A 12,518-nucleotide genomic window follows, 5' to 3' on the forward strand; every position below is an offset into this window, starting at 1 on the left:
GTAATGCTTCTCTGCTTCTGTCTTTAGACGTCATATTAATTGTCACATGCACCCATCTATTAATTACCACTGTTATGTCACTGTATGTCTGATGAAGCGCTCCTCTCCTCAGGCGGACCCCCCTCTTTACAGCCGGGCTCTTGCGTACTCCACCCCCATGGAGCACTCTGCTGTCACCAACATAGCCGACAGTCAGAGCCAGATGATGCACAACAAGAGAAACGGTCGCTATGACGACGACTACCCCACCTACCAGGAACAGAAGAAGCCAATGATTGGTTATCCAACCAAGAGCTTGACTCAGCGCCGCCCCCTGTCTGCCAGGAGTTATAGTACTGAGACTTACGGAGCATCTCAAGTAGACCGTTCACAACAGATTCATCTGGTGATTATGAATTAAATATTTTCTTACATTACACCGTATGTATATGACTGAGTGGAAGTATTTTAATTTATCCATATTCTACCAATTATCTGGGTCCAGCTCATTGTAGCTGCAGACTGAGCAGAGTAGTGCAGGTGTCCTTTGCCTCTGCCATATCCCCAGCTCCCAAGGCATTCCCAAGTCCATAAATAATCCCTTCAGCATGTTCTGGGTTTGCCTCAAGTCAGACTTTCCAAAAATAGCCACAGAGAGGTGTCCGGGAGCATACTGATCAGATTCGCACAGCACCTCGTCTGGCTCCTTCAGCATGAAGGAAACTATGAGCTTATGACTCAAGTCTTAGCTGTAACATCTTTAGCCAAAGCACAAGGCCAGAAGTGAAGGTTGGAAAATACAGAACCTACTCTGTAGAAAGCTTCACCTCTTCCCCATGATGGTCTAGTATAGTGTCTGTATAACTGCAGTCTTTGTGCTTATCTGCCTGGAAGTCTCATTTAACTCCCGCGACACCACAGGATACTTAGAATTACTACACTGTCTTATTACTGAATTTAACAGTGAGTTAAATGAAAGGTGCTGAAAAGCTCTGTGGACTTGAAGGGAACTGCAAGATTGGTGTTAATTCTCAATGGGTTGGTCACTACTAGCAACCCTTTTCACATACACATAGGCATTTTTTCCATTGGCAATGCAAAAATCAAGAAAAATTAAGATCAGTGCAGCTTTCAATAAAATCAATGTATCACTGTCAAGCTCTTATCATATTTAAAAGATAAATTTGTCCTCAGGCCCGTCCAGTGTCAGCCCGTCCCACCATGGCTGCCCTGCTGGAGAAGATGCCCCCTGACTACACTCTGGCAACCTGCCCCGAGAAACCATCTGACGACACCATCAAAGTAAGACCTGTCGTACCACAGAAACCTGAAGACATCACCTCCAGGATGCCTGCCGATTGGAGGCAACAGCTACTCAGGCACATAGAGGCCAAACGATTGGACAGGGTATGTCAGTGCAATACAGACACCCTTAAGAAGGAGTCACACACACTGACACACAAACACACAGCATTCGGAGGCCCTCCCTGTCTGTATCTGTGTAAGTCTGTGTTGTAAGGTTGACCAGATATGTGTCCGGCTGCATGTGTGTCCCATCCACACTGTCGCTCTGTCAGCCTGACCGACTGCACACTCACTACTCGATATTTGCAGAGGAAATCACACGTCCTTAGATATAACTCAACGAAATTAAGTGAAAAGTCACCCTGGATAATTCTAGTGGGATGTTTAATGCAGCTACTGACATAGGAAAGAGTGGAATTTTTAAACTAGTAGGAATAGTTAAACTTTTTTGGAAATACTGTGTGCTATGACATGGCAGAAGGTCAACAGGTTAGACGTCATTCTGGTATTTTTATACTTGACCTAAAAATGACTTCTAGGTACAGAAAGTTTTGGAATTGGTTGCGGTGTAATCCTTGGAGTCCGTCTGACTCCTGATAGTGCATATCTGATAACATTTTGGAAAGGATCCCTCGACCTTTTTGGTAAATATTAGATCCTACTTGTTTTGCCAGAAACATCCGTTGTGTGACTTTGGTGTTCTAACTTGTTAACAAAGTCACACAATGTAACACACATTTCAATTACCCCTTAATTTAGCAGAAAGGGGACGGAAAACAAACTGCCAGCATGATGAAAGCTCCTTGACTCACTTGCTGTACAAATCTGTACAAAAACCAAACTGTGAAACATCCTCACATTAGCAATAGGACACTTTCCCAGTGAAGAAGTAGTTCCATTGAATAACCCCTGCAGAAGCACACGTTTCTGTTTTTACCCTTAGGTTTTTTACACAGATTAAACAAACAAGATACAGCACATTGATTAGGGAGCTTTAGAGGTGCTCATAGGCATACTATTCTACCTTTGGACGGAGCCAGACTAGCTGTTTCCTGTCTTCATGTCTCCTGGCTCAAGCTTTGTATTTACCTTGCAGACATGAGAGTGCAATCAATCCTCTCATCTAACTCTCAGCAAGAAAGTGAAGAAGCGTAATTTCCAAAATGTGAAACTAATTCCTTAATCAGAAAAGGTGCCTCAACAGACAAGACACTCAGAGGTAGTCGAGCGGAACAAAGCAGAATTGTTATAGTCTAGTCATACGGTGTTATGACCTCCTAGCCTCACACACATGGTGCAAACATATCTGCCTTGTCAGATCAAATCAAAACACACGATGCTGACGTTTGGACAGGGCTGTGGGATGGTGCTGAAATGATGCATTGAAGCACAAGTTTAACATGACCTAATAAAACCTTGTCGTTGTCAGTTTTCAGTTAGGGATCGGACTAATGTTTGTTTCCACAGATACATAACTAAATGAAAGACTCACACACTGATAGAATGAACTGATCCACCAGTTGTTGCTTGTATGACACAATGTTGTGTGTATTGACCGTTCACTAGCTAACATTTCTCTGTGCTTTCAGCAACTCTGCACTGTTGTTGTTGTTGTTGTTGTTTTATCTGTGTTATTGATGTTTGTTTATTTGTTTGTGGAGCTCACAGTGTGTTGTCAAAACGCTGCCGGCCCGCTGTGTAGGCTCCGCCCCCCTCCCCTCTACATTCACCCATGTCATGTGATGTTGTCTTCTCCAATCAGAGTGGTGTCCTAAAGCACAACACGCTCACGCTGGGCATGCTCTGTCAGGGCGGGGGTCACGGCCAGGGGCGCAGCAGCACTTTGAACTTTAACCTTTACAATAACACTAAGCATGAGCCCCCTGCTGGCCGCTGGCTGCCACTACCTCCTCCTCCGTCTGCTAACGCTGTGAGTATCCCTGTGAGAACAATGAACCCTGGTACTGCTGTTATTACTGCACACATAGGTAATTATAGAGAATAGCTGCCACTGCCTCTTCACCCAACTGCAGCAACCATGAACTATTATTTAACCATGTGCCATTATTGCTATTCTGATTTAGATGAACTGGGTCTGATACACTTTAGTTTGACTGAACATGGCTGAAAGACACTTAAATCGTATGTATAGCAGCAACTGATCAAATTCTGGTGATGGATTGGTGTTTAAAAAGTTTGGACCCAACATTAAACCACCTTTCAAGGTTATCCAGACAACAGACACTGATTGACATTTTACTATACGTTAGCCACAAGCTAACGAGCTACGGCTACAACCATGGGTGTGTCTGTGTGTTTACATTAAAGTCAACTCTCACTAAACTCAGCACTCACCCACGACTCTGGTTCTCTGTCTTCTTCTTTTTCCCCTTTCCTCTTTGTATTGTACGTTCATGAAGCATAGTTAATGTCCTTTCAGCAGTCAACATCACAGTGCATAAACACCTGACAATGGCGGTCACCTCCGCGGTTTGCTGCTGCAGTCAGGTTGATACATGGAGTGAAGATAATTCCACTTTTTAATCCCAAAAGTTTAAAAAGTAATTTCTGAGCTCTCTTCCCGACGATACTAATCCGTTCAAGAGCAGAATCTGATGTGACTCTCGGTGCTTATTCCTCCACAAGGTCTAGCTTTGCTCCCAACTCTCTGCTTCAGAGTTGGCTCTGAGTTGCTGCAGCAGCTCAGCCTCCTGCACACAACACTCACAGAGATTACATACTGTGAGTTTAATTATAAAGGTTTTTACTACATGCCACTCGATAAAAATAGAAAATAGTCACAGTTGTAAAGGCACTTGTAACTAGTAGCTAATGACATTTTTAATTTGATTGTTGTTTGTTTATCAGACCATATCGACAGATGGTAACATTGCACAACATATTACTTTACTTCACCTTTTTTTTTTAGGATGTTATAGCCCGACAGTATGCATACTTAGTGCTGCAGTAAGCACTTCTGGAGATAGATAGTTGATTGCTGAGTCTTATATAACAGTTTCGGTTGGTGGCCGACCCAAGTCACCATGTAACTCAGGTTGATACATGGATTAATTACTGAAGTTACAGTAAATGTTCCTTGTCAGTAATGGTCACTCTCTCTCTCTCTGTCTCTGTCTCTCTCTCAGACCCCCTCTCAACAGGCTGCCATGCTGGATAATGACCAGGAGGGGTTGTCAGGGAGCAACCAATGGGCTCCCTACTCACTTGGCAGGAGGGACGTCCCACCAGACAATCTCATGAAAAAGGTAGTAGTGATTGTCTGATCAGTGAACCTTTTCATCTCAGTTATATTTTGTTTAATCAAGCCTATTTTACGCTAACGATCAATATAGTGTCCTGTTAATTTGACAGGATTAAGCGTTACAGAGTCTCATTTTGCAGCAGATTTGTGAAAGTAGTCTTTGAGGCTTTGAACTAAGCAAGGAAATTGTCTATTTCTTTAGAATGCAAATAAATAAGCATCTCGAGTAAACATTCCTCTGGATGTCTCACGTGCCCCTCCTCTGTCCACAGAATGCCCACCCCCACAACCCTTCCCACCAATCACACAACACACACATGATCGTCACCTCCTCTTCCTCCTCCTCGTCCACCACGCCTCATCGTGTGGTCGGGCAGCAGGTCTATGACGGCATGATGAACAAAGGGGGCCAGTACCAACCAGGGATGCCCTTGTCAGTAGTTCCCTCTGGGGGGCAGTACCAAGGCAACATGTCTCAAGGTAAATGGTATTAAGTTCATTTGTAGGAGTTAAAACTTTAAATGTGTGCAAGGAGTACTGTAGGATTGTTATATAGAAAATGAAATTATTGGGGTTAGAAACAGACGTCCAGTCATATTGTCACATCCAGTCACAGCATGAAATCTGAAACAAATTCCAAATCCATAACAATTAAAATTAATCAAGAGTCATGAAACCTAAACAGACCAGGGATTACCACTGGCATTTGTGAGCCAGTTAGCATAGCCTGGTGCCCTTGTTTTATTGAACTACTACTGTGAATTAAGTGTGTTTCCACTGCAGGGAGCAGTGTCTAAATTATGTTCCTGTAACATTATTTTAGCCCCCAAAAAGTCTCTGCTCGGAGGAAGTACTTTCCAAAAGTGCAAGGTGTGGGCTTGCAGCACTGAACATCTCTTATTTGTCGAGTACTTCCAGCTTTTATTTCAGCCTCAGCTGGAAGCAAATTTGTTTTTTTGTTCATCGTGCATGAACACATTAACTCGGAGATACAAAAAAAAGTGCAGGACAGACTCTCTCTGCTTTACATGGCATCATTGATGACATGTAAAAACACCCCTCTGGTTACTTTGTGTGGCAACACAGCTGGATAGGTTGTTTTTTTCCTGTCTTTAAGTAGTTGAAGGTACCCTGGCTTGAAGAGTTTTATCAAAATTTGGCCCAGTAACCAAATTGGAAAGCCAGTAATAGTACATTAGTTGGTAAGTGTATAATGAAGTATGCGTGCCATGTGTCTCAAATCAACAGCCTTCACATTGATCTATTGTAGGAAGTCTCATTCAGAATGTTTGAAGCGACCAGTTTGTTTTGTTTTTTGCGTCCAGGCCATTCTGTTCCTGGACAGGGTTACCCCGGCTCCGGCCTGTCCATGGCTATGTCCCCGTCTGGGAACCAGCCCCAGTACAACCCCCATTCCTCCCACACCTCCCATCAGCCCTCCCTCCCTGCCACCAACCCCCAGTACCACGGCAACCAGGGCATGGTCCATAGCAACCAGGTTGTCATGACCCACACCAACCCACGGCCCCAAAGCGCTCGCTGCCTGTTGCAGACTAAAGGCCAGAAGAGCACGGATGGTTTCCAGGAACAGGTATCTGTCTGTCTGTCTGTCTGTATCACCATCTGTCTGTACGTCCGACACTATCTTGGAGGTCTGTTTGAAAATGATGCTCAGATGATGGCTAAACATAGAGTTACTAGGTTAGAGAGGACATTAGTTTTGTGGATGTTACACTAAAAGTAAAGGTGAAAGAGTTTAAAAGCTGTGACAGAGTAAACTGACTGTAGATTTCTTCAGCTGTGGCTCTGCTACAACAGGTGTTGTATTTAAAAGAGTCAGCACAGCTAACCTGAACAATGTTCAATCAGTTAAATCAGTCTGCCTGGTGTGATTCAAAATACTTCACCAATGAGTGACAGGCGGATAATAAGACTATATAAACACGCAGCTCACAAGCAACAGAGCAACAGAAACATGGTAAAAGGGAAATAATACAAGATGAAGATGGCTTTCAAAACCAAAAAAAAACAACCTGCAAGCTGAACACAGTAGTGGTTAAAGCTAACTAACTAGCCAGATCTGATGTGTTAACTACAGGACGTGATGGTTACAGATCACATGTTCACACTGGCAAGTAGATTTAGAAGGTTCCACATAAGGCTGACAAGCTGTTACCTAAAGGACACAAAGTATTATAGTAAATGGGACATTTCAGTGTAATTTTAGCCACCTAACAGCAACCGTTTGTGAAGAAGCAGGTCTAGAAAAAGCCGTGGAGGCGTAGTTCTAAATCTGAGATATTTCACAGATGGAGAACAGTGTACCAGTTTAGGTAGGAACATGAAGTCATTCACACCACCCGGATCAGCTGATCTTCCTGCAGGGTTCTGTTTTTCCCTTCCTAGTATGAGACGGATTTCATTATGCCAAATTGAGAAACTCTGACAAGGATATTTGTGGCTCCATTGTTGTTGCCAGAGAACTGAGGACCTCCAATATAGCTGCCAAAACGTGTCACACATCACATGAAAGCACTCTTCCACTGTTGTGCATGTTGTCTACTCTCTGCTTGTGTAGAGATTTGTTATGATCTTTGTATTTCACTTTCACTTGTGTTTCTTTCTTTTCTTTTTTTGTTTTTTCTGTCTTTCCTTTTCTCCTCGTCCTCTCTCTCTAGTTGTGTGTGAGAATAGAGAAGAACCCTGGTCTTGGTTTCAGTATCTCTGGTGGCATCAGCGGCCAGGGGAACCCCTTCAAACCCTCCGACATGGTACGACCCGACCCGGCCTGCCAGCCAATCACAGCCTCCCCGGCTTTACCTCAGAGTTGCCATGGAAACTGCTGCTCGTTACCGCAGTCTTTCGTCTATCTGTCCGTATGTCTGTCCGTCTCCCGGGCAGCAGTTGACTTGGTTAACTTTGAGTCTGTGATCTCATACTACAGACTGTTGGAAAACAGCAGTTTATGATTTGAAGGGGTGAAGAAGCCTGAGGTGTGATACAATACTTAACCTCTCGAAACATTTGAAGTCACTGTTAGCATCACCAAACATGACGGAAGACCTCAGAGAAATGATATTTGAGTTTGGCAAGGTATATTGTTAGAACTGATAGCACGTACATCTCATTATAGTGTGTTTTGTGTGTTTGGTTTACTCTCAGTGTCCTCGTCTCCTCCGTAGGTCTCTTGGAAAATTAAGTTACAGCAAAAGACTTTCAGAATTTCAGTATTTATAAATAGATGTGTGCCCACGTGCATACATGATGTGTTATTGCAAGATATGCCAAACTCTTTTATCATTTCTACTTTTGGGTTTGATTCTGTCAGTGTGTGCCTGCACTAAGAGCCTGTTGGGGTTGCAGATCCCCCAGGCCTGCTGCACATGGCAGTCTGTCCTAGAAACATGCTGCTATAGTCAGTCTAAAGGAGCGAGGCTGCTCGCGGAGCTCTGACAGCTATTTTAGGAAGGCTGCTTTAGTTCTGGGACACCGTGGGTGATTTTAGATGTTCGACACTTTGATCTAGGGATGGGAAGTATGGCAGATTTTACTGACTGTTATTCAGATGTTGAGTAACTGACGAGACAGCTGGTCTATAAATAGAGAGCTTACAAGAGGAGTTCTTTAAACAGGCAGCCTCTGCACAGCCCATGTGACAATGGTGAATTAATTTAAGTCGGGGGTGTGAAGTGATAATACAGAAACTGTCAATTCATCATTTTAACTTAAGTTTTATGTAGACAAGTAGTGACTCAGTTGCTGATGTGCAGTTATTTAATCATTCCCATGTCTATTTGTATCCATAAAGCTTCCACCAGCTGCAGTTTGTCCATTATTAACGCCATGTTAGAGACTGCAAACAGAGTCGATGCAGATTAGCATTCTCAAGTGATTCTCCTCAGCATATTGTCAAGTAATTACATTATACATGCAGCATATTTGAACAGTATATAACGTATATTAGATATGATATAGGTGTAGATATAGACAGACTAAATGGATATTGCAGAATGCTTTGCAGTATAACACATTTACCTTTACCATGTAGCTTTTTGAAGTTTCAGTGAAATGTAAACAGTGACGTTAACTGTCAGTCACATGCTGATCCTCTGGGTATCTGCAGTGATGTCAGTGAACATGAAATGTTTCATGTGTTTAGTTGTGCCGGGCCGCACCTGAGATGGACCTTATCCGGCTAACCAATGGCCAACCAGTGATGACCCCCTTCCACCCCTCATACGAGCGTGTGTTGCGAGACTCAACTCATTTCTGTGCAGGAGACCAGAGAGAAGGACGTGTTTAAAAGCTTCTGTGTGTTCATCTCTTAGTACTTTCGTAACTTCTGACTGAACCTCTTTAGTTTGTCTCCTGTGTCACTGTTTCTACTTTCAGACATCTGCTTTATTTGACTTTTTCATCGTGTTTGCTCTCAGCTGTTTTAGGAGTCGTGTTAACTCACGGCTGGTGGAAACCAAACATTTCCTGATTTTGCTCCTTCGTAGTAAAGGTTTTAAAAAACTAGAAAACAGGGGACTTTTATTGAAATTATAGGAAAATAAAACAATATTTATCAAAGAGTTAGCATAGCTTTGTTAGCTGCGATTCTTCAATAATAACACGGGGAGGAAGAACAGCCGCTCCTTTGACCACTATTCAAGACAAGCGCATCATGATCTAAATACAAACCCCAAATGGGTAGCCCTGTTGTAATAGAAGTGCAAATCCCTACTGCGCTGGGCTGACTGCTGAGCCAAGCCGAGTCAAGCTGAGCCAGCATGTGTAGGGAAAAGGCACATTAGCTGGTTGGATTGGTAAGGTTTAGGTAGGAAGTCAATCAGGGGCAAAGTAGGGTGGGTTCGGGCTTCATAATCCTTGGGGGTGAGGGGATGTATGTAGATACATCGTGGCCTCCACAGGGTCACACTTCTATCTTCCTTCTGTCAGGGTCACCATGATTCAAAAACAGCTTTTATCTGTCACCACCACATTTCCTTTGAATCACCTTGTCCTTTCTCTGTCCCACTTGTTATTTCCATCCACACATGTGAGACATCTTAGCTGTAGGTTTCTTTCATTTTTTTCAATGGCTGTCAACTCACAGCAGTTTTAGCTCAAACAAATGGCGATGCCTTTGATTTTGGTTTGTATCATCTTTTCTTAAGCTACTTATGTGAACTCACTTGGGTTTATCCAATATTTCTCTACATATGCAGGTACATTTGTGACTATTTGTCAGAGCAGACTTTGCCATTTCAATCTTTTTCCCTTAATTAAGGGCAGACTTAAGACTAAATTGAGCCAGGGTTTAAATAGTTAAAAAGGACTGTGTATCAAAACAGCTTGACTGATAAATTATACATCTGTGGCTCTGATCCCTGTAGCCTACTGCAGCCACCGCTGTTCCATAGGACTGTGGCTCCCCCTTGTGGTCAGCTTGTTGTGTGCATCCATCCTCTGATTTATCTGGGCTGGAAAATCACTTGTAGCCCAGAATAATCAGTGAGCTTTGTTTTTGTAATACATTCAAAAATGGTTCAGTCCTTTTTATTATAGGTTATTTTAATTTCATCACTCATTTCAATTCAGCCATTTTAAATATTTCCCTATAAAAAAGCGCATATTTGTTGTTCAGATGACTGAAACTATAATCCTAAACTTAACAAAAGCTTTTAGTGTTAAATCATCTGTAAATGTATATAACAGTCTCCTTTTTCACAACATTTTTTTTTACTTTTAACAACAAATAATTCGTATCATCTTCCTTAAAATATCTAATCTATTTGAATGTATTTCTTTTATAAACACAGAATAATCTTCCAAGACCTAATTCAGATAGACTGATGATTTACAAAAAAGAGTTTCCTTACCACAATGTATCTAGCAAGTTGTTTCGATCAATCAAGTTTAGATCCTCCAGTGATTTCCTAATGTTTCACAATCCTTTGCGAAACCTGCTAGAAGTCATTATTAGTTTCAATAAAAAGAAATGGGATTGAGCTTCTAAGTTCGACTTAAAAAAACATCTGTGGAGCACTAAGCTACTGGGTTAGTTTCACTTCTGGCTAATGAGGATTTGGGGAGTAAAGACGGTGACACAGTGCCGGTATTGACAGGAGTGGGATCCCCGGCTTTGATGTATTAGCTTCTCTGGCTCGGTCTAAGAACAGAAGACAGGGTTTTGAGGAACAGAACATGGACATTTACTCAGATCTGTGTCATGGATGTTTGAAAATCTAATTTTCTGTTCCTGCTGTTGCTTAATGTGCTGTCTTTGCACACTGAGCTGCTATCAATAACACACTGACATCTGTATTAACACTGAGCTGCAAAGACCTTACCCCCATTATTGTCCTTTGTCTGAAACTGACCACTGACATCAGCCCACTTGTGTAGAAATAAGTTTATGAGCTTGCGGTCAAACTTAAAGGATGAGTTCATCCAGAAACGTAAATCAAGCATGACCTATTCACCCCCATGTTGACGGAAAGTCGGGTAAAGTTTCATAGTCCACAAAACATATCTGGAAAAAACATAAAATGGCTCCATACAGCTCATCCAGCATCATCTAAGTCTCCGTAAACCCAGAGATTCAAAATTAACTCAAAAATACGTTATTTACACCCTTTTTTAGGCAGAAATCTTCACTGCTGTAGCTAAACTAAAGGCACGCAACCTCAACTGAAGTGGGTGCACAAGCTTGATTGCAAGTCGAGGTTGTAAATAATGTCTTTTCAAATCAATTTTGGATTTTTGGGCTTCTGGAGACTTGGATGACGCCTGTATGGAGCCATCACATTTTGAAACGAGTCCCTGTCTACTTTAGTTGATTAGGAGAATGCTTCAACGCTGTTTTGTGTGACGCTCCAGAAATGTTTTGTGGACTTCAAAATTGACTCCATCGGCATGGGGATGAGTAGAAAATGCCTTACGTTTTTGGGTGAACTGTATTTTTCACAGCAATACCTTGAAATTAGGTATATTTCTGAATTCAGAAATTTTGAAATTTTGAAAATGGAAGGTTTTTGCAGGGCATTGCAGCTTTGTGTGCAAGTGTGTAAATGTTTAATTGTTGTGACTAACAGTTTTCAGCTGCTTACAATCACATCTGTAATGTACTGTGAGCTCCATATGTCGTTACGTAGTTAAGTCGTGAATTAACTGACACGATCCAAACATGAATAAAAGAAGTTGGTGTGCGCTTTTTGCACACAAACTTAAACCATTTCAAAGCCACATTATGTAAATCATTTGATTTTGTACACATATGAAGCTCACTGTATAAATCCCAGTGTAATTAAACTAACACTTCTGATGTAAACACCTCTTTAACGTGCAATATATGTGTTTGTTCTTACATTCACTCAACTGGTGTCACTTGTGGCACATTAATCTGTTAAACTCACTATTGTGTGTTCAACACGTGCACTGCCTGTTGAACCATGTTGAGGTCATACAGCTGCATCGTCCCACACTTTCTGTGTTCAAAAACATCTTTCAGCTCTCAGTGAAAAGATGTTGGTGTTTTTACAATCTCTGCCTTGGGTTATTGAGGGAAAATATGGGGGATGAAATATCTTCTGCCCTCCCCGCCACCTACTTCTTTCCTCTAGCCAGTATCCATCCCACACCTATTCTTCTTCCCCTATTCTTTATATATTTATTGTATATCTATTTTTCTCTCTTTCTAACATCATGTCTATCTATGCCAAGTCCTTATCTGTACATACAGATGATAAACCATTTTGTCTTTTTGGGAGGATGTATCACTCAGCTTCTGTAAATTTTAAGATGGATGCCAATAGGAAGTAAACCCAAGTACTTCAAATTGCTAAAATTCTATCATCATGCATTGCATGCCTCTCTAAATTTAGAACAAAGAGAAAGCATTGGTCAAATTCCCATATATTTTTGGCAGAAATGTGATTTTTTTTTTAGGGGGGTGGATGATGAGATGAGAATGAGAAAGGCAAAG

General features: G+C 41.9%; 1 protein-coding gene across 17 annotated transcripts in view; it reads left to right on the top strand.

The window, feature by feature from the left end:
- Positions 1-12,518, top strand: part of lrrc7 (leucine rich repeat containing 7) — a 130,759-nt gene that overhangs the window by 115,578 nt on the left and 2,663 nt on the right. For 10 of the 17 annotated variants that reach the window (XM_084354948.1, XM_084354949.1, XM_084354950.1 and 7 more), the window contains 7 exons: positions 113-385; positions 1,174-1,386; positions 3,047-3,214; positions 4,431-4,550; positions 4,819-5,026; positions 5,872-6,137; positions 7,225-7,317. In XM_084354948.1, coding sequence (XP_084211074.1) covers positions 113-385; positions 1,174-1,386; positions 3,047-3,214; positions 4,431-4,550; positions 4,819-5,026; positions 5,872-6,137; positions 7,225-7,317 — 1,341 coding nt within the window. Of the gene's footprint in view, positions 1-112; positions 386-1,173; positions 1,387-3,046; positions 3,215-4,430; positions 4,551-4,818; positions 5,027-5,871; positions 6,138-7,224; positions 7,318-8,705; positions 8,858-12,518 lie in introns of all 17 variants that reach the window. The other 7 variants (XR_014622756.1, XR_014622757.1, XM_084354951.1 and 4 more) reach the window with 3 other exon arrangements.

The sequence above is a fragment of the Pagrus pagrus genome, assembly GCF_965226575.1.
Source record: "Pagrus pagrus genome assembly, chromosome: 6".
In the NCBI taxonomy this organism is placed as follows: Eukaryota; Metazoa; Chordata; class Actinopteri; order Spariformes; family Sparidae; genus Pagrus; species Pagrus pagrus.